This window comes from Mycetomoellerius zeteki, unplaced genomic scaffold (genome assembly GCF_001594055.1).
Source record: "Mycetomoellerius zeteki isolate Tzet28-1 unplaced genomic scaffold, Tzet1.0 scaffold48, whole genome shotgun sequence".
Taxonomy (NCBI): domain Eukaryota; kingdom Metazoa; phylum Arthropoda; class Insecta; order Hymenoptera; family Formicidae; genus Mycetomoellerius; species Mycetomoellerius zeteki.
The window spans coordinates 616,934-638,209 of record NW_017257479.1 but is presented as its reverse complement, the minus strand read 5'-3'; the positions used below and the strand labels follow the sequence as shown (position 1 = coordinate 638,209).

Genomic DNA, 21,276 nt, shown 5'->3' with positions numbered 1-21,276 from the left:
TGTTATTCTTGCTAGACTTTTTTGTTGATTTACAATCAGAACATTTTTCTCATTATAGGAGATTATATTTGTTGCAATCGGAAACATTTTTCTGCATTTTTTTTTCTATTTCTAATTGTTAAATTCAGTCATTCTGTATTCCGTCGCTCTTCTAACTCGATGTCGGAGGAGATTGAAGAATGTCAGTTTCGCTCGTAGACATCTGATATACAACGTTACGAGTTGTTTACGCATGATCGCCCAACGTTGACTCACCGGCGGTTGTCTGTGTTTCGACTCATGTATGACTCCGATATCAGGAATGCATCGCAGTAAAAGTAATCGCGTTTAAACCGAATCCCACGAAAAAGCTTGCTCTACCGCTTCCGCCCAACCTCGCGATCGGCCGAGGAAGCGGAAAGAGCGTTCTGTGAACGCAAGACGAAAACTTCGGGGCTGCTCCTAATATTCACTCTCTTCCAGCAATTAATTAGTAGATTAACTTCAATCTCGATTTAATTTACTTTTAGTTCTAAGAAATAAAAGAAAATAAATTAATCCAAGATTAAAGTTAATCTATGTTAGCAGAAATGAGCTGAATGTCCGTTTTTATCAATATAGATTAACTTTTAACTCGGCTCAACTTACTCTTTATCTTCTTTGAAGTCTTAGAACTAGAAAAAGATGAAGAGTTAGTTGAACCAAGATTAAAATTTTAAGTACAAGTGTATATTAATTTAGCCACAAAAAACAGGTATTAGATCTGTCCTTTCCAGCTGAATTTCTTTTCATCGTTTCCCTTTTTTTTCTCTGTGAAGAGAAAAAGAGAAAAGTGAAAAGTGAACCGTGCAAGAAGTCCAGCTGAAAAGAACAAACCTATTATTTCATACGGATTTGCGTGCGTTAATGAAACGGAATTCAAGCCTCTTTCTCCGTCCTGCAAACAGAATTACTCAGGGAGGGACTTCAAAAACCGGTACTGTTTCGTCGAATGCAATTTTCGACGCGTGTAAGTACGGAGGGAAAAGCACCCCGAGGCGATCGTCGCGTTTCCATTGTCGCGGATAAACATAGAGGTCACTTTCGGCACGCCGAAAAATTATACCGGTTTCACCATTCTCGTGTAGAAGGAGACAGTATTAACCGGAGTCACCAGGTTCGCGTTTGAGGGAACGTTTCTCGACCCCGAGGGAGTAACAGTGGAGCTTCCCGACGATCATAGGTCACCGTTCAGACTCATTGGCTACGTTTACATCGTGCATTTAGGCCGCGGCCTATACAATAGATGTCCTTGTTTATCCTGTAGGTTAAACAAAGACACCTATCAGTCGCGGACTAAGCGCACGGTGTAAACGTAGCCATTACCTCAAGAGTGCACCTTGAGGCCCAGTTCCACAATTCACGGTTAACTCTTAACCGAGGTTCAACTTGTTTCTCATCTTTTTCCAATTCTAAAATTAGTAAGAGACAATGAATAAGTTGAACCACGGTTAAGAGTTAACCATGAGTCGTGGAACTGGGTCTAAGTCGACGTGCATCATGCCGGAATGTCTTATTAGACCCGGTTGCACCAACGTTATTTTGACTTTATGCAAGGCTTACAACTCTCTCTGTCACTCTCTCGCTTTAAAACGAGACAGAGAGAGTTTTGAGTGTTGCTTAAAGTCAAAGTAACGTTGGTGCAACCGAGCCTTAGGTCCAGTTTCACGACTCATGATTAACTCTTAACCGAGGTTTAGATTTAGAGAATGCTAGGATTGGAAAGAGATGAGAGACAAGTTGAACCTCGGTTAAGCGTTAACCGTGCGATAAGTGTCTTTGTTTAACCTACAAGATAAACAAGGGCATCTATTGTATAGGCCGCGACCTAAATGCACGGTGTAAACGTAGCCACTGAGCCTTACAACGAGAACACCGTCGAGCGCCGAGCACATGCACTCTCGTTCGCCCCGAGATCGAGATATCGTGACACGCTCGCTGCGTAGGTGGTGCGCGCGCGGGATACGAGGGTTGTTATCTGGGAGAAAGAGAGAAAGACGGAGACAAGGAACGGAGCGGATCGGAGAATGAACGGGAGTACGCGCGCGCAAGACAGAGTGAGAAGGAAAAAGGGGACGCGTCGCACTGCGTGGGCCCCTCGAGACCCAAGAAGCCGGCGTTGACGATGATTCACGCCGTCGGCGAGCCGGTCGAGTGCGGCTGCGTTTTCACTCTCATTTCACGTGCGGTGCGTCGCGCGGGAATGAGAGAGAAGACAGAGAGAAAGAGAGAGAGAGAGAGAGAAGAGCGCCGAGCGAACGAACGTATACCTATCCACCGCGCACGAAGCGAGACGCCACAGTTCACACTACCGCGTTCTCGAGATGAGCCACGACAGACGCGCGAAACTACCGCCGCGCCCGACTCGGATGAACTGCGACGACCACGCCTGATGCAGCTGCCGCGAGCGCGAGGGGGAGAGCGAGAAAGAGAGAGCGAGAAGGAGAGAAACTTCAGACGGGCGCCAATCGCAGCTGTCGGTCGCGACGACGCGAGCGCCGGCGACTATCGCGTGGACCAATCGGAGCGTCCGCCGCGACGGCGAGAGAACGAACCCGAGTGGTATCGAGCGTCGATACTGCAGCGCCGCACCGGCCTGCCATGCCGCTACCTTCAACCCTTTACAAGGGCTTTGAACGGGGAAGCACTTTTGTTTTCGTTCGTCGCGACTTTTATGTAAACTCAAGACTTTTGTACAGTCGACCTCGCACCTGTTAGTCTTTATTTTGTTCGTTGCATCTAATTTTTAGCCTCTTATTTTTTTATATTTTATTAATTTCAATCTACACGACTACAGATTTTATTGTGATTCTCGACTCATTTTGTCCGAGCCACTTGGCCTTGCAATTAGCACTTGGCCTGCGTGAGCGATAAAGTCTATATTTGTGTTGACTTATATCACTAAATGGGTGCTTTCCATTTAGTGACATAAGTCAACTAAATGTCGTTCTATCTTTCTTTGCATTTCATGAGTAACGAAGAAGAACGATATTTATCGACTTACGTCATTAAATGGAAGATACCCGTTATTTTCACATTTGCAGCTTGGAAAATAATACTTACAATTATATTCTGGTTCAGTGAAGATGGCTCGGAAAAAACCGAAACATTTGACTTTTGTACTTATTAAGAATATATTACATAAATAATTTACATTCCAATTATCGCGTTTGACTCTCATTCGGCCTACATATTTTCCTTTTTTTTTAATTTAAACAGTCTATTGTGTATATTATTATCTTATGTAAACGCTACTTCGGAGACAACCTTATTCTCTTTAGTGAACTTCTTCCACCGTTCATCTTGTCTCTTTTTTTTCTTCAACGTGAAGAGAAAAAGAGAAAAGATGAATCGTGCAAGAAGTTCAGCTGAAAAGAACAGGCCTTATATTCTTTCCTACGTTGATCAGAGGATTAGTAGAACATATCTCTACATTCTCTAAAAAGTTTAAGAAATAAAGACTTAAAATTTTTCGATTACATTGACAATATTGGGCGCTCATTGATTCTGTTCAAATATGAATTTATCGTTTTTAGAGAACTGAATATTAATCATATTTTTTTAAATACATATACCAAATATTATCATTTCATTAAACAAATTGTTCAATTTTCGAGATCGAATTATTATTATCAAATTTTTGCAAGTTATATGATATATCATTTTATTGGAGATATTAATCCACATTGTGGACAATTATTATTGGAAGACTGCAGGAAACGCATTTATTAATATTTAACAAACTCAAATGCAATTAATTATTCTACAATTAATTGCCTCCAATAACTAATAGTTAATTGTTAATAATAATATAGTTAAGTATAATTAACTTAGTTAGTAATTTAATTATCACTCACATGAAAATACACGCAAATTTTAATTCAGTAGTAATTTACGATTTTCATTCCACTTCCAAGAAATATAGAAAGTGTATCAATTTTATAAGTCTAGAAAAATACAACAATTAATATGGAAGCTATTAAGATGCAAAAAGATCCATTATAATGTCAGAAAAATCGACTTTGCGATTAGTGTGACAAAATGGCAATTATTGTTAAGATTAAACGTAGCTTGCACAATTGCAAGAATATGGAGTGATGAAATCAATTTTATCGAATGACAGAAGATTCTCATATCATGTAGACTAATCACGCACCCGAAACAATGGCTGCGTTCAGTAGAACGTTTGTTTTGCAACTGTTGGAAGTTTCCTTCGCGCTGATTGGATCATACTTTTAGATCTAGAAGAATGGTCCTATCTCAGCAGACAATCATAAAACGGTTGCAAAACTGTTGAATCTGCTGAACGCAGCCAATGGTTGTTTTGAATCAACCCTAAATGATTCGAGCACGCGTACGCACCGCTCTTGATTCCACGATGTCAACGCTCTCACGATCGCGATTGTCTTCGTCTCTCGATGCGATGCTTGTTATTCGAGCGCGTCCACTAGGAAGTACGGCGGCAATCGTACTCGTTTTGCGGCCTTAATTGGACATCGAGTTAATAAGAGCACCGAACTGTTGAGACCGCGCGTGCCTGCGTGCGTGAATGCGTGCGTGAATGCGTGCGTGCGTGCATGTACGAAAGAAAGGAACGAGAATAAAAAGAACGTCTCGAACGGAATGCAGTTCGTGACAATGCATCGTCGGTTCCCGACCCGCAAAGTCGGATGGAAACTCTGACTTCTTGAGGATTCCTTCGCCACAATCTCCTCAAGTCATCTGACATTATCTCGTGTATTAATCAAGTCATTGCACATAGAGATTGATAGTTTCTTATTGTAGATTGCGACAAAAATTCACATATTATTATTACGCATAAAATCATAATTTAATATTTTCCAAATGTCATTTAAGCCTTTCTAAAAAATTGATCCATTTTAAACAAATTTCTTAACTTTAGGATCCCTTTTTCTCTAAGAAATTGATTCACATTTTCTAAAGTTTTTAATTTTATATAGAATCCCTTTCTCTCTAAGAAACTGATCCATTTTTTCTAAATTTCTTAATTTTGGAATCCCTTTTCTCTAAGAAGTTAATCTACTTTTTCTAAATTTCGTAATTTTAACACCTGAGCACAGTCTTATAAATTATATCTACTTCTTATTTTGAGAAATCGTTCAGTTTATTTAGACGACACTGCTCTAGCGAAATTCAAGACTCATTTAAGCCAGGATCAAATTGCAGATTAAGATTGAGATTGGAGTGGAATTTAACTAATCAGAAGAAAGAAAACCAATATCAAGTTTAATGAACTTATTATTTTGATCAAATTTCAATCTAATCTCAATCCTAATCCTTTAATCTGCTACAGGCTTATCGCTCTTCTATTTGGTGGAAAGAGTATTATCGTTATATGTAAATGAGACGTATTACGGCTACCTGTTGAGACTCCTGATTTTTCTGGCAATTATATCTGGCGAGAACAGCCGGATTCAAGCGACGTCTTGACGCCACCGTCGACGTGTCTGTTGTCGACATCGTGTCGACGTTCATCCAATTACTTAATGGTCAAATTGTAACTCGATATGCGGAAAACGTTTCACTTTCACAAACACGTTATTACGACACGAGTAATTCGGCGACTCACCGTGTATACGAAACACGAGGAATTGCGATCAGGAATGAGTCCGAGAACGTAAACTTTGCACTGCGGGCGCGGTTTTCTCACCATTCGATCGCTTTTAAACGTAATGTGCCTGATAGCAAAATGGGATTGGCCGATAAAAGACCGAGACTGGAAGGGTTTCTATCTGTTCGTGACTTTAAATTGCCACTGCGGTTTGAAACCGGAACGGTTGTCGTTCTTGTCGTTCTGCGGTTTGGCAATCAGTGAAATCAGAACCGCACGAAGCAAGAATAAGTTAAAAAACAATACTGCACCGCCCAAAATTATAAAAATCGTTTCGAGTTCATGAATGCACGTAATTACCATGCAAATTATTAAATTTATGATTAACAAAATGAAAGCACGAGACTAACAAGTACAGATAAATATTCCCCACTCCGATTTTAATAAGTTTTTATTTTATGGTATAATCTAAACTAAAATAAAAAGAACAGATATCTTTTTATATACACTTTTAGGGGATGAAACATCCAATTGTTAGTTTTTTTTTAAAGCGAATATCGTCAAAACTTACGAAATGAAAAAAAATTTTTAATAAAAGTTGAATAAATAAAAAAATACTTTATATACTTTTAATACTTTTGATAAAAAATTTTTAATAAAAATTTTTAATAAAAAATTTTATTTAAAATAAATATTAAAAAAATGGTTTTGTATTTTTATATAAAGAGAGAGTACTCAGAAAACTATTCAACTGTTATGTTTAAAAATTTTTTCCATTTATATAGTTTCAATAATATTCGAAAGAATTCGAAAATAAACCGACTTTCTTCAAAAAGGTATTTTATCTCTCCTAAAAGTGGGTAAGGACATGTAAAATATACTGTCTCTTATTTTGATTTAGAGTTTAGACAACAATATATTAGAAGTTTAAAATCGCGGAGGAGGATCTTTCTGTATTTCCGTTGAATATAATTTACGCTAGTATAATATCCAATTCCGAGAATCGTAGAAGGACATATCAATTGCAAACTCAGAGATAACAGTAGTAACGTAAAAAAACAAAGTAACAAAGTAAAGAGAATCAAGCAGAGAAATAGAATCTACAATAAGTATCTAGCAAATTGCAATTGTGGCGTTGCTTTCCACACAGATTAAATGCGTTTTAAAAACAAAAATAACACGTAATAGAAATTTTAGGAGACTAAAGTAGACAAAAAAAAAATCACATTATTTTCACAGATGCCGTTTTCAAAATTCTCCAAATAATTTAGATAATTAATTAACGTTCCTAATCTTAAAATAATTAATTAAGCAATAATTTAATATAGATATATATCAATCTTTCTCCACATGAAATGCTTTCAAAATTATTGCAGATTAATACCCTAATTTCCTCGTGAAAATTAACGTAAGATCTCTTCCACGCGCCGACGAGTCCTTCGGCCGATCATCGTGCAAATACTGAACTCAAGCGGCGCAGTATTAATATTGCGGACACGAAGTCGACTTCGACGTTCCGACGATCGGAATGCGACTAACCTTATCAGAGAGAGAGACTCACCGCTGCCGTAATGTTCGAAGTGACCGTGACGCCGGTGACGTCGCAGTTGTCATCGTCATCGTCGGAGTCACCCATGCGGTCGTCCAGCATCCGTACAGCACCGGAAACAAACCAGAAAAATGGATGGGACGTAGGATAGAAGAGGAGGCAATATCGTAACACCGTGATAAGGACGATAAAGAGCAACAACGATAAGGAGCAAGGATCGTCCGGGACATAAAGGAGGAGGGGAAGAGAAACGTTATGTTAGAATTATCTATTTCTGTATTAAAATATGTATTTTATATTCGACCTTTTTTTTTTTACATAGCTGTTCGTCAGGCATACATTAGGTATACATTTGACGTTTTTTCATCATATCTGTTCGTCAGGTATATATTTTAGATACATATTTTATGCCAATTTATTCCGATGAATGTTTTCAATCGATAAAACGTATCGATAAATTTGAGAAAATAATCCTAACTGGTTGCAGTTATATCGCGATATTTTATCTTCAATAAGTATATAGTATCCATAACTGGTTGTTAATGCTTTAAGCAACGTAGCATTTATGTACCATCGAAACAGGATAATTACTGCTAATGCACGGTAAATAGAATCTCTCGAGAGTTTAATTCAATAATAAAAGCAGAAACTAGTTTCTTCCAAAAATTATAATGTAATCGTTTGCTTTAGAAACAAATTACATTCGGAAAATTCTCCATAATATTCGAGATATATTTACACATCAAATGTTGAAATAATATAAGAATGTAAAAAATTATCAAAGCTATATTAAATTTTAAAAAGACACAAAGAAGTACACGTACTCTTCAAAATCTTTGGAGTAGAATCTAATTCTAAAGAACGAGAAAAAAAAGAGTGACAATTGAGTCAATATTTTTCAATAACATCTTTCACTCTAAAGAGTGAAATCTCACTTTTAAAAATTGATAACTGAGCCATTCTTTTTCAAGAGTGGCTCACAATTGTTAATTTTTAAAAGTGAGATTTCAATCTTTAGAGTTACATTCCACTCCAAAGATTTGAAAGAGAAATGGAAACTTGCATCTTACGTGCGTCTTGCAGAACGATCGTGGAAGCCTCCATCCTGATCGTCCGTTCTGATATCCCCGCGTCGTTTATCGTCGAATTCTGTCGCGGCGAATCGCGTGAATGACTATGCACGTTGCCCCGAGGGGTGCCATCGACCGAAATAGATTTTCCAAAATGTACGGATCCCTGGGGTTAGAATTTAAATATCACGCGATATAGTATATATGGCCGATTAAGCGTGTCGATACACCGGGAAATCTCGGGCGAATTTAAATGCCTGCACGATCGCGGTTAACGTCAACGTTCGATGAGAAACGTAGATTAATCCTTAATGCACGAAAAGAACGATTTTGCTGAAATATATATAAAAATTTAGCTAGATACAGATCTGAAAATAAATTTGTTGGACCCTCAAAATAATTACACAGGAATTTCAAATATAACGATATGCTCTGCAAAAAGTTTTGACATTCTAGCAATTAGTTATTTTGATGGTCCAACAAAATTATTTTCGGATCTAGCTAAAGTTTTAGATATGTTAACAAAATCATCTTTTTCATGCATAATTTCACCTTTTCCACTACCGTGTTTCCCTCTAAAAATATAAAAGTGAAGATAAAGTCTGTGCAAAAATATTCTTGTTGTTCGAAGAGTACAGAGGTTTTTGAGGCGTTATAATGAAAAAAAGTCGTACAAAAATATAAAATTTTTACTGTTTCGATACAAGTTTAACTTCTCTTGCATTGAAAAAAGGGCGATATGAGAGACGTAATCTCGAAAGAGCTATCGACCGTTCCAGATATACCATCCATTATCGGAACTCGAGCGGAGATGTATCTATTCAATTCGGTCCATCTATATACAGACTCGAGGATTTAAACGATTCAAGAAAACGAGAAACCCGCAAATCTAAAAATATACAAATACAGAAAATGACGACTCGATTAATTTATCTCAATTCGAACCGATTCTCGCAGATTTTCGCGGATAATCGCGACATTCACAATCCCGATGTATCTCGCCGGTAATTAATGTGTGTTTTTCGTGAGCCACGTGAGTCTTCAGTACAATAAAGTTGATATCCTTGATGGGATGCGGAAGATACGATCGCGTGTTCGCGTGTCGAATACGCGAGTCACACTAAAGGCAACGTCGACTCGGACGATTCGCGATCGCTCGGAGCTTCTCTCACGTGCGACGAAGAAGCGCTCTCTTCTATCCTCGCCCACTTGCTCTGCCTTCCACCATCGCTCTCCTACTTTCCTCCTCTCGCATTCTTCCCCCTTAATCGATTAAGAGAATTGATTCTTTAACCCTGCAGAATTCCTCGCAGGTCTATTTTCGAGCGTCATCAATAAAACGCGCAAACCGTAAATATTATCGTTATCGCGTTTAAATTTTGTAGTTTTGTCAATCTTTTCATTTCTTGAGACATCTGCTTATTAATCCCTTGAGTGTCAATGACGAAAAAATCCGACAAAATAAAACTGGTCAAAAGTGCTTCATGACGGAAAAATCCGCATATTTCATAACGCCAATAAATCACTTTTGCAGTGCAGTAATTAAACTGATAATGCATACTTTAATGTTTTTGAGGTCGCTGAATATTAATTTGAAGTGAAAATTCCAAAATTCAAAATGGCTGACTCAATATGGCGGACCGTATGTTCGAAAATTTTGATCATTTTCGGCTTCTATGCATGAACTTTTTTATTTAACGAATTCCATAAAAATTTTGTGGGTTTTTGAGGTCGCTGATTATAAACTTGATATCAGATTTAAAAAATTGGATATCGCGAATCTAATATGGCGGATAATAATTAAAAAAATTTTTCCAAGTTTCGTAAAAATTGGTATCCGAGAGTTTTTGAGTTTTTTAAAATCCAAAATAGCGGATATAATGTAAATAAAATTTATGTTATTCTTATGGATATCTATATTTGATTTTGAGGGTTTTTGAGATCGTGGACTATCATCTTAGGAACGGAGAATTTTGGAATTCTGACCTTAAATTCCTGATCAGCATCACAAAAAAACCTCGGAAAAGTGGCTTACTTTATATTTATAAATTTGTCATTGATAGCATTCTTGGCATACAAGCGTTTTTCTTGCCTGACACTCAAGGGGTTAAATACGAAAAAGAATACAGTTTCATCAAATCGTCATTCATCTTACAGTAACTGCAATAATTAACGCCATACTTCACAAGCTACACGAAAAAAAAAACGGTTTTGCTGAAGTATTTAATAATTTAGCTAGATATAAATCTAAAAATAATTTTGTTAAACTATCCAAATAATTATATATACTCTAAAAAATATCAGTATGAATTTAACACCAAAATGTGGTGTGGATTTAAAACCCTTGGTGTTTGATGAAATTGTTCGGAACGGATTCTAATCGGGGATCAATTGTTCAATTATTCTCTAGATTTCCATTGCGTTCTCTAAGGAAAATTTCGGTCGGAATAATTTCGGTCGGAATAATTTCGATCGGAATTGTTCTGCAGACTTCTATTGTAATTTCTAAGGAATAATTCCAATCGAATTCCGAACAGTTCCATAATACGCGCCCTGAATATATTAACTGGGTATGTAACTTTTGTATCAGACCCCTTCCTATCGCGACCGATTGCGGGAATAGACGTCCGTGAAAATAGCAGCGCTTTATCTATGCAGGACCAACACAACAGGCAATCTTATCTTAATGGGAAACTAATCGGGTGACGTGTTGTGTATTGCGTGAATAACTATTTAGAACAAGCGAGGTCAGACTATAAAACGAACAACAAAAACCGATTTCAGAATAACGATCGAGACCTGTTTCCAATAATGTGGATGAACTTTAATCTCAATTCAACTGATTTATCTTTTTCTAATTCTGAGAACTAGAAAAAGACAAAAAGTAGGTTGAATCGAGATTAAAGTTAGTCTATTGATGGAAACCATTAGATATATAAAATAATCTGGTTCTTTTCAAAGAAAAAACGTCGATACTGAGACTTAAGATACGGATTTAAAAGATATTTATTATTCTCCATTACAATGTTTATTCTCCATCACAATACTTCTAAATCTTCGGATCTTTAAAACATATATTATCTAGAATTTTTTAATTTTTATGCCAGTATTTACTTTTTAAATGTCGATTAACTTCAACTTTCTCGATTTGATTTACTCTTCATTCTTTCCAATTCTTATTATAGAAAAAGATAAAGAACATTTAATTGAAATTAAAATTAATCTATATTAAAAAACAAGCATTCAAAATAAAGCGACATTCTTCGGTAAATAAGAATGTAAATAATAATAAAAAGAATTTAATAAATAAAATGACTAATAAATAAAGTAAAATAATTAAATAAATATCGAGACTCCGATGAGGATTTTTCATAATTTTCTTAATTTTTTCAAAGCATTTCATTCTTAAGATCGTCAAGTAAGAATTATTTCTGTTTCACATTACAAATTAATCAGATAATTGACAATTTTGCAAAAATTATCTGACAGGTTTATTTTTCTCTTTCATCACTTTCTCATGATAATAAGTTATACTAATCCAAGAAAGCCATCAACGCGGTATATAACATTTTCATGCTAAATCATTGATGTTTACAATAGAAAACAACGGATAATATCACTCTTGTGGTAAGCAAGTTAATAATAACATCGAGAATAATAATTAGCAACGCGTCAACACGCGGGTGAACAAAGATGGCCCTCGAAAATATAAGACACCTGTTAAAATCAACCACAAGTCAATCTCGCAAGAAAAACATAAGTTCCAAAAATACACTGAATTTTTTTACATGGTACCTCGTTAAATTAAGTCAGTATATTAATAAACATTAACGGTTAATAAAAACTCGATATTTTCTCTCTCTCTCTCCCTTTCTCCCTCACCTTCTATCTTCTTCTTTTAGCAACGAAACACAAGAGAAGACAGGCAGACTGACGGCGCAAGATCAGTGCTCCAAATTACCCAATCTTTCTTCTTAATTCGTCCTGTAATTACGGCCGCTACGCGGAAAGGGGATGAAAAAGGAAAACCAGCGTTGACGAGATCTAATTAATCCAAGCTGTCGAGGGAAGGAGGGGAGGGGGAGTGACTATTAAATGGTTAAATTGGTAGGTTAGGTCGGTTCGCGACGTATCGACCGGCCGCGCCGTATTGACGACGAAATTTGGCGGCCGCCAAAATGGTCGGCGCTGCGTATCTCCCGCCGTCTTTCTCTCACCTGTCCGGAAGGCGAAAAGTAAGGAGGAGAGAGAGAGAGAGAGAGAGAGAGAGAGAGAGAGAGAGAGAGAGAGAAGGACCGCGCGCGCGGGGAACGACCCGAACGACTCGTCTCCGATCGCTTGTCACTTACCACTTCGCTGCATCGTCGTTCCACCGGGGCGTCACAACGGCTCATCGAGCATAATCCTCCGTGCGTGGGTGACGCGGGTAAACGGTTACCAGCGCGCTTCCTCGCATGCCACACTCGCGAGAGGCGACGAGGCGCGACGAAACGCGGCCACCGAGCGGTCGGAGCTGACGCGAGAACGTCGGCACTCCGGTACGCGATACGACCGCACTTTTCAAATATTTCGCGTAGCCAGCCTCTCGCACGATTCGAGTGCCGCCGACGCGTGCGCACGAACGACAACGGACGCGACGACCCCGGTTGGCCGCGAGGAAAGATGGCCGACTCTCGATCCCCACCTACTGCCACCTGTCGCTGCCTCTCGGAAGTAACCGAGTGCCGACGGTGCCGATCATGTGACGCCTCCTGGGGAACGACCCTGGACGCGTTGGCGGTGGTCGACTGTTCTTTGAGGTTATCGTCACTTGGAAACGCGATTATCATAAGTGAATATTCGATCTTTAAGGCCCGATTTTTCATTTTTTTTTTTATTTAATTTGTGGTTTAAACTTAACCTCACACTTAAGGTCAACGCGATGCTGCAAACGTTTCGAAGCATTTTTTAATTGGTCAGTTCGTCAAATTCTTTCTTCTAATTGGTCCATCAAACGCTTCAAAGCATTTGTAACGAGACTTTGACCATAGACTTTATCTGATAATAATATAACAATTGTTTTTCTAGCAATAATTAATCACTAAACTGATGCTTTTACAATTGTGTGGTAACTTTAAAGTTTATTCACTACAAAACCATCCGTTTAATGATTGAATACAACTAGAAAAATACAGTTTATACGTTATTATCAGGTTAAGTCTAATCCAGGGTTGTGCAGGGTTGTGCTGTATATATTTCAAGATTATGTTTACATAAAATATTTACGTACTGTTTACATGAATCTTTTTCACATAGACATTACATATAATATACATGTAAATTAATACAAATTGGATAATATCATTCAGAAAGAAGTAATTAAGTTTTAAAATTGTTAATACACCTGACAAATAAAAATTAATACTAATAAATAAAAATATAAGAGCAAGATAAAAGCTTTCAGTTCAGTCTAATGCAACAAAGAATACAGACTTCAATGATTCTTAGATTGTTTACATAGATGACATGTAAAACGTAGTTTACATACTCATAGTTTTTAAGTTAATCAGAAAATAAAAAAACAAGCTTTAGTGGATAGGTAAGGTGACCACAGTTTTCTTTCTAAAACCTTGTTCTGGAAAAAGAAAATGAAGAATATATTCTTACAAGTTTTAAAGTTTATTACTTTTATCTTCCTCCTCTTATAATGATATAATTAAACTATAACATGAGATGCTAATAACAAAAATATATAACTAAAGAATTGAAATTTTTTGAAAATATTCTGAGCGCCTTACCTATCAACTTGCGTATCTTTATCACTTACCTAGTTAAAGAGGTTAAAGAGATATTAATAAACGATTGTTAATAAGTTGATTGACATGAATACATAATCTCGTTATAGGCAATGGGCAGGGCATGTTGCATCTTAGGATGTCCCTCGGGAGGAGATGCTCCATCTCATCAGATCCCCAAGAATCCAGCTCTCTTCCAGAAATGGAAAAGCCTGATTTATTCCGAGAAAATCCAACATATGACTGATGAGCAGATAAGCAAATGTGCAGTGTGCTATCGGCATTTTGCCGACAATGACTATCTAGTAACCTTCAGAGTAAGAAAGTTGAAACGTGGCGTTGCACCTTCCTTAAACTTGCCAAACAGATCAGATTCTAGTGTACCTATTATGATTAAAATAGAACCGCAAACATTGGCAGCGAGTAGAGAAATGTTTACTGTGAAAAAAGAGACAGAGGTGACAGAAATTCCAAGAATAATGGAAGAATCAGAAATAACTCAAATTACATTATTCGAAGATACTCCGGAGAAAATTAAATCTTGCTCGTTCAACCAGCCACAAATTTTATTAGACACGAATACTGAGCAAACTAATTCAACAGCAGAAACATTTAAATTAAATCATAGGAAAAAGACGTCGAGAAGGAAACGAAAATTAACTGCGAAACAATTACTTCTGCTTCAATGTAAACAACAAGCCAAGCAATATGAAAAAACACCTACGATACAAAAGTTACTATCTTTTCTCACGTCTGCTGAAATAGCAGCTATTAAAACTAAAATACGAAAATCAAGATATTCCCCAAGAATTTATGTAAGAATATATCACAATATTGCACAAAGGAAAGCTTTTGGTCAGTTAAAGCTCTTCAAAAATTAATAATTTATCACAAATCTCAAAGGCGAGAATGGAAAATCAGGACATGAAATTCTTCTGCTTTGGAACGTCATGAGAAGCAAATCATACCATATATGAATTTATCACTTATGAATTTATACTAGCCAAAAAAAATTAATTTCGCCATAACGAGGACAATAATATTGTAAGTGCATATATTCTTATATTCAATATCATTATCCCTCATACAGAGGGATAATTATCTAACTTAATCCATGTGTTATCTCTAAGTGTATTAGTTATTTTCTAATAAAAGAAATTCTAATTATGCTATATATATATTATCCCTTAATACATACCTTTGGGTTATTCACATCCTGCATATTTCTTTTCTTTGATTTATATACAACAATTGTATATAACAATTTGTATATACAATTTATTATAAATATACCACTTTCTAAAGATGTTAAAATATACGTAAAAATTACTTAATTTTTATATACTTGTAAAAATGATGAAAATTAATCCAGGATACGAAAGACCCATTGTGTGTAGTAAGGGTGCCAAAAACTAAGGTGTGTACTAAGGGTTATGTACTGCAATATATATTTTTCTTACATGCATAAGGTATTATTTAATTTTTATATTTTTTAGATGACAATAAAATATTAAATATTTTAACTATACTCTTATTGCACAGTAAAACTGTAATTAACGATTTCGGCAACTATTTACATACAGATGGAAAAGATACAAACGGACATGGGTGCAAAGTTTCAACATTATATCGATACAACGGTAATTTTACTGTATTTTTAAAAACGAATACATGAAATATACATTTATAATTATATATATGTATAATTGGTAGAAGGATTGTATTATTCTCTGAATATAGACCTCTGAATTCTATCTTATCGCTAACGGTGTCGCAAAGAGTATCGTAGAACGTATTCTTTCTGAACACATAATCTTGACGGGGATTATTCGGTTGAGCACTTTACTCGCCGGTGACGAATACTTTTACTACGCGAGAGAATCTCTATACTAACATTAATAGAGATTCGCCGTTTAGGAAACGCGCTAATAAATATTGATTTGCGCGTAACCGATTTCGGGGAGATAAGTGAGAGTGGTAAACGGGAATAAAGTTCGATCGAATTAGTATAAATAAGCAGTACACAGCAAAAGGTAGCCTCTTTAGGATCGGTTCATCTATGCAAAGTGTTTCCGAGCGTGACATACATCCAAAATGTCTGACGAATTACGTTGAAAAATATTCTCGTTATTTAACATTTATGTTAATCTCTATATATTTTATCGATTTATTTTGGAAGTGCAGGATGATTCGCTCGATATTTGCAATGCTTAATCAGAGGTATGGTGTTTTACTCTTTTTTTTCCTCTACGCTCACTAATTACGAAATTGCAATATAGAATGTGCTCGATTCTACGACCGATCTCAAAGAGTTCGTATTCGTCTTTCGTGATTAAGAAATACTTTTCCTTTAATCGCATAATTATTATCTACAGTTCCAGAGTGTCTCAATTTAAAATTTTCCTCGCATCGTTGACTTTCCGTTGAATTTGATAGTTCAAAATTTAAGACGTGCTAATAATAGATAAAATATATTATTTTTGAGAGACGAAAATCCATAAAAAATTTCTTACATTTTCAAATATTCGAAAATCGTCACTTTATAATAATTTGCCATCAGTTAATTTAAGTTTTCGATTAAAATTGGAAATTTCAAAATCTGAAACGCGTTTTTTTCATCATTGATTCAACACAAAAAATATTTGTGTTGGAAACGGTCCACTCAAGTCCTTGTTAAAATTTTGTGTTGAATTTTTAACATATTCGAGTATTAATTTAATATAATATGCAAATCACATGATTAGGTTATTTAAATACTTTGTGTTAAATAATAAAGAATAAAGCCGAGCTCTCGAGAATTTAACAAAATAAATAAATAGGTAACTATAATATAATAGATAACTATTTACTTTGTGTTAAATTGATATCCAACATTTTTAGTGTTAAAATGACAATTTAACAAATAACATAAAAATAATGTATTTTAAAACGTAAATTTTAAGATGAATGAATAAAATATGTGAGGATATGTTAATTTTTAATAAACAAAATATGTTAGGATATGTTAATTTTTAACATATCCTAAATATTAATTTTACTAAAAAAAATTTATACGGTTTGTTTACAAACTGAGTCGGTATTAGTTTTTTATGCTTATTTTTAAAAATAATATTTGTGTTATATTTTTTAACATATTCATCTTGTGTTAAACACAAAAATTTGAGTGGACCCGTTTGAGACATGTGAAATATTAAATTTAGCACAAATGTTCCAACGGTGAATCAACATGCTGAAGTTACGTAATCACCGGCTCGCGTAGCGTCTTATAATTAAGTAACTCAAATAATAGACAGACGAGAGTCTTTTTGTTTCACAAATACAAAAAGATGAATCAAGAGAGGATATTAGGCCTGTTCTTTTTAGCTGAACTTTTTGCATTAGTCATCTTTCTCGTTTTTCCCGATAGGGAGAAAAAGAGGAAAAATGAACGGTACAAGTTCAGATGAAAAAAACAAACCTTTAATCAACTCTGATAGATGAGAAGTCTATCTACCGCGGCAAAAGCGAGGTCATTCTTTGAAATCCATAAATGAGAATCGTATCTCCTGTACGGAATTTGTAAGAGAGGCATCCGAAGAGAAAGTGCAGAAACGAACGGAGCATCCGTAAATGTACCATAACGGCGCGTTTATTCCGTGTTTAGGTCGTAATTTTTAGGCCGTGCGAAATGCGAGGGTTGATTTTTGTTTCTCTAAAATAGCACTTTGAATTGCGTGCTTCTAAATATTCATCTGGACCGACTTGGCCGTTTATACAAACGATTCGATAAATAAACGCGCCTTTGCACAGGAGCAGTTTATGCGTGATGCTCGTGATCGATAAAATCGATAGGTACGCGGCTACTCCTCTCGAAACGTGTGCGTTTGGACGAGCTACGAGTGCCGATCAACATCGAAGTGTTTACTAATTTGATTGTATGTCGCTGGCACGATGTTGACCGACTCCGGGCATTATGTATTCCCGGCAATGTGGAACAAGACGAGTGGAGCAGTCGAATCGAGAAATAGAAAATAGAACAGAATTAATATCAAAATAATTTATTTATATATATATGTATATACATATATATATAATTTAGAATAAAAAATATGATCTAGAAGCTATCCTGATTGCGCAAATCAGAAAAAGAAGGATATCTCTACATCGATTTTCTACCTTCTTCAAATAAATTTTCTAAATTGTACAAATTCGATTTAAATTATGTGTCGTAAAAATAATGACTGCTTTAAGTAGAAAAAGTAGCAACAATTGTAAAATTCTTGTAAAACTAATAGGATATTTGATATAAGTATACCATAAATAAATATATAAAAATATATACAAACATTATAAATAATAATAAATAATATAGTATAAAATGTTATAATAATAAAAATACGAAAAAAGAGGGATATTCTACATCGATTTTCTATTTTCTTCAAATAAATTTTCTAAATTGTACGAATTCGATTTAAATTATGCAACGTAAAAGCATTGGCTGCGTTGTGTAGAAAAAGTAGCTTTGCAACTGTTGTAAAATTATATAATAATATATTTAAGTCATTATAAATAAATATATAATATAAAATATTATAATAAAAAAATACGATCGTCACTCACGATCGAGCGTTCCTCCGATCGTCGCGTTCCGTTGAGACGCGAATAAAAAGTTCCTCGTCCAAACGCGATTCTATCTAACAAAACGAAATGCGTGTCATGCATACATCTACCTCGATAATTCTTGATACGTGTAAATGATTGTCTGTGATTGTCCGCGATTGTACACGTAGAATAATCACATTTCAACATCTCTTCTCCGTTTCGTGTGCCTATTTCAAAGTACGCGAAAGAACGGGGTTGGGAGAGGAGGTGGAAAGGAGAAAAAGGGAGGCCTCGATGTCTCCTGATAACGCCTTACATTACTTTCTCCAAGTGTTTGTGTATCGGGGTGTGCTTAACGTTAAGGACACTTAACTTTGTATAATCTTACGTCATTAGTTAGAATAATAATCACACATGAACGAATGCTTTTTTTCACTTTTTTTTTCTTTTTTTAAATTTTGGAATTGCAAAAACCGGGAAACAGGGCATATATCATGGAATTGTTCGGAATGGATTTCGATTGGAATTATACCGCTTTCTCTCTAGAAAACACTCTGACAACACAATTTATCGGTATATTATTGGCCCAATATTGGCTCATCCCAATCCAACGTTTAATCAATGCATTATTAATAAATTGCTATTAGAGCACAATAGAAATCTAGGGAATAATGGAACAATTTCGATCAGAATCCATTCCCAATAATTTCATAAAACCCGTGTCACTCTACGCATTGGAAATTGAGAATTGCAAATTGAAGATTAAAATTCAGCCAATTAGAACGAAATGTATTGAAATTAAAAATATCATTTGACTGATCGAGAATTCTAATCTCTTATTCGCAAAAATTCTTAAGCGATTCCTGGACTTAATATTATTGTAAAATTATTTTGTACAATATTATTGACACTCCCTTTAAACAATTTAAAACAAACAGTCTAGAGGCTCAATATAGAACGGGGCTTTCCGTTAGTTTCAATTTTAAAGTAATATAAAAATTTACGACGGTAAACGATGACTCTTTGCAGTGACGTGCTTACAATTACATTATACAATCATGATTGCTCCTTGAAAACGCAAGCACAACCTTTAGATATTCAATATGTTGTTCAAAAACATAAACATTATCGCGAGAAATGGACGAAAAAGCCTCTAGATGATTAGTAATCTTCAGTTTCCAATAATCCATAGTATGACACGGTTTTAATACGTGTCCAGGATCGACGTGAATTCGGTGCGAGTCCGATTTTTCGATCCGCGATCCCGCGATTGCCAAGACGGGTGGAGGAAACGGCGAGTGTCGCTGTCGAGAATCGGGGAGTGTCTGAGGATCAAACCTCCTTTCTTTAAAATGAGTAGGCCTGTAATACCTGTATCTCTGCCTATTCACTATTTTATATACGGATGGTAAACGATGACTACCTTTGTTTATTTTGTGCGACTACGAGGCGACGCGACGCGACGCGATGCGCAACGAGATGTGTGATTGGGCGAAAATTTTTACAATTAGTGGAAATTTTGATCGCACGTATCTTCGATGAAGCATTCGTCGAAATCTGTCTCTATACTTTCGACTAGCACCCTTACCTGTCGAAATCGATGCATTCACGATGTGTCCGATGTTTGAAAAGCGTGTCCCTTCGTCCCGATGTTCCCGTATATACGACCGTTGCACTTATTTGACTACAACTTGAAGGTATAACAACGAAATACTAAACCTATACACGTATATACACATACACACGCGCGCGTGCACGAAAAAAATTTCCGGGATCCCTAGATTTAATATTGTTCTACAATTATTTTGTTTAATATTTTTGATGCTTTCTTTAAATAATTCAAAACAATTTAAAACAAACATCTGGAAGCTCAATAAAGCCTCTACATGATCATCATAATATCTGGCAAAAATGAAAATCGGAGTCGAATGTAAGAGGAGAGACAAAAATGAAGCTTCTAAAACTCGGTTCCAAAGTAAGATTACTTTAATCTTGGTTCAATTTTATCTCTTCAACTTTTATTAATTCCAAGAATTAAAAAAAGATAAACAATAAAGTTAAACCGAGATTAAAGTTAATCTTACATCGATAGAATCGAATCTAAGAGGCGAAAACTGAGACAATGAAATATAAAAGATGTGTTTACTCTTATTTTACATTTTGTTATCTCTCAATTTTTGCTTCCTACAAGCTTCATTTTTATTACTTTCCCTTTACAGTCACAATTTACTCTCCACTTTTTATTTTTGCCAGGAAATATTGTGTAATAATATTGATCGTCTAGGGGTTGCTTTATTGAATATTTGCACTGGCTTATAGTTACACCAACGAAGAGCCATGCGAGCTTTCGCGAGCTCCCGAACTTGCTCTCACTGCGACCAATATCGTAATGCTTACGAGGGTGCGTAAGCGATAAACATAATATATGTCTGTATTTCGCAACAGTGAGGTATGACTTAACATGCGCTTGAAAGTCGAATTCCGCGAATCGTAAATATTCCCAACGCTCGAACGAGGACACATCGTCGATCATCGTACTGTCGACGATTGAGGGCAGACTTTCAAAATACATTTTGTCTAAAATTTCATTTTTTTTTTTGTTAGATTCAGTGTCGAATGACTTATATTATAAACTACTTTGGGATGTTCAGGAAGCATTTTTTCATCGTTAATTTATATGCTGAAAAAATATAGACATTTCAAAGTGCATTA

General features: G+C 35.7%; 2 protein-coding genes across 10 annotated transcripts in view; one reads left to right on the top strand and one right to left on the bottom strand.

Moving 5' to 3' along the window:
- pnut (septin 7-like protein pnut) overlaps positions 1-12,769 on the bottom strand; it is a 44,114-nt gene extending 31,345 nt beyond the window's left edge. For 2 of the 8 annotated variants that reach the window (XM_018455425.1, XM_018455424.1), the window contains exon 1: positions 2,289-2,382. Coding sequence is in view for 5 of the 8 variants with exons in the window: in XM_018455426.1 (XP_018310928.1) it covers positions 5,401-5,514 (114 nt within the window). In the remaining 3 variants the exon portion in view is untranslated. Of the gene's footprint in view, positions 1-2,288; positions 2,383-5,400; positions 5,868-6,974; positions 7,068-7,151; positions 7,291-8,209; positions 8,485-12,558 lie in introns of those variants that run through there. The other 6 variants (XM_018455431.1, XM_018455430.1, XM_018455429.1 and 3 more) reach the window with 6 other exon arrangements.
- Positions 12,770-12,889: 120 nt separating this feature from the next.
- LOC108727267 (uncharacterized) lies at positions 12,890-14,987 on the top strand. Of its 2 annotated transcripts, none has more exons than XM_018455320.1 (2): positions 12,890-13,008; positions 14,094-14,987. In XM_018455320.1, exon 2 carries the CDS (start codon positions 14,097-14,099, stop codon positions 14,862-14,864), a length of 768 nt encoding a protein of 255 aa, XP_018310822.1. In that variant the 5' UTR covers positions 12,890-13,008; positions 14,094-14,096; the 3' UTR covers positions 14,865-14,987. The 2 variants fall into 2 exon arrangements, with proteins under 2 accessions (XP_018310822.1, XP_018310823.1); XM_018455321.1 differs by having other exon boundaries at positions 12,890-13,040.
- The last annotated feature ends 6,289 nt before the right edge of the window (positions 14,988-21,276 follow it).

Bases quoted from the DNA above. Each gene is read 5' to 3' on its own strand.
- LOC108727267 (XM_018455320.1), top strand. From the start codon at position 14,097: ATGGGCAGGGCATGTTGCATCTTAGGATGTCCCTCGGGAGGAGATGCT.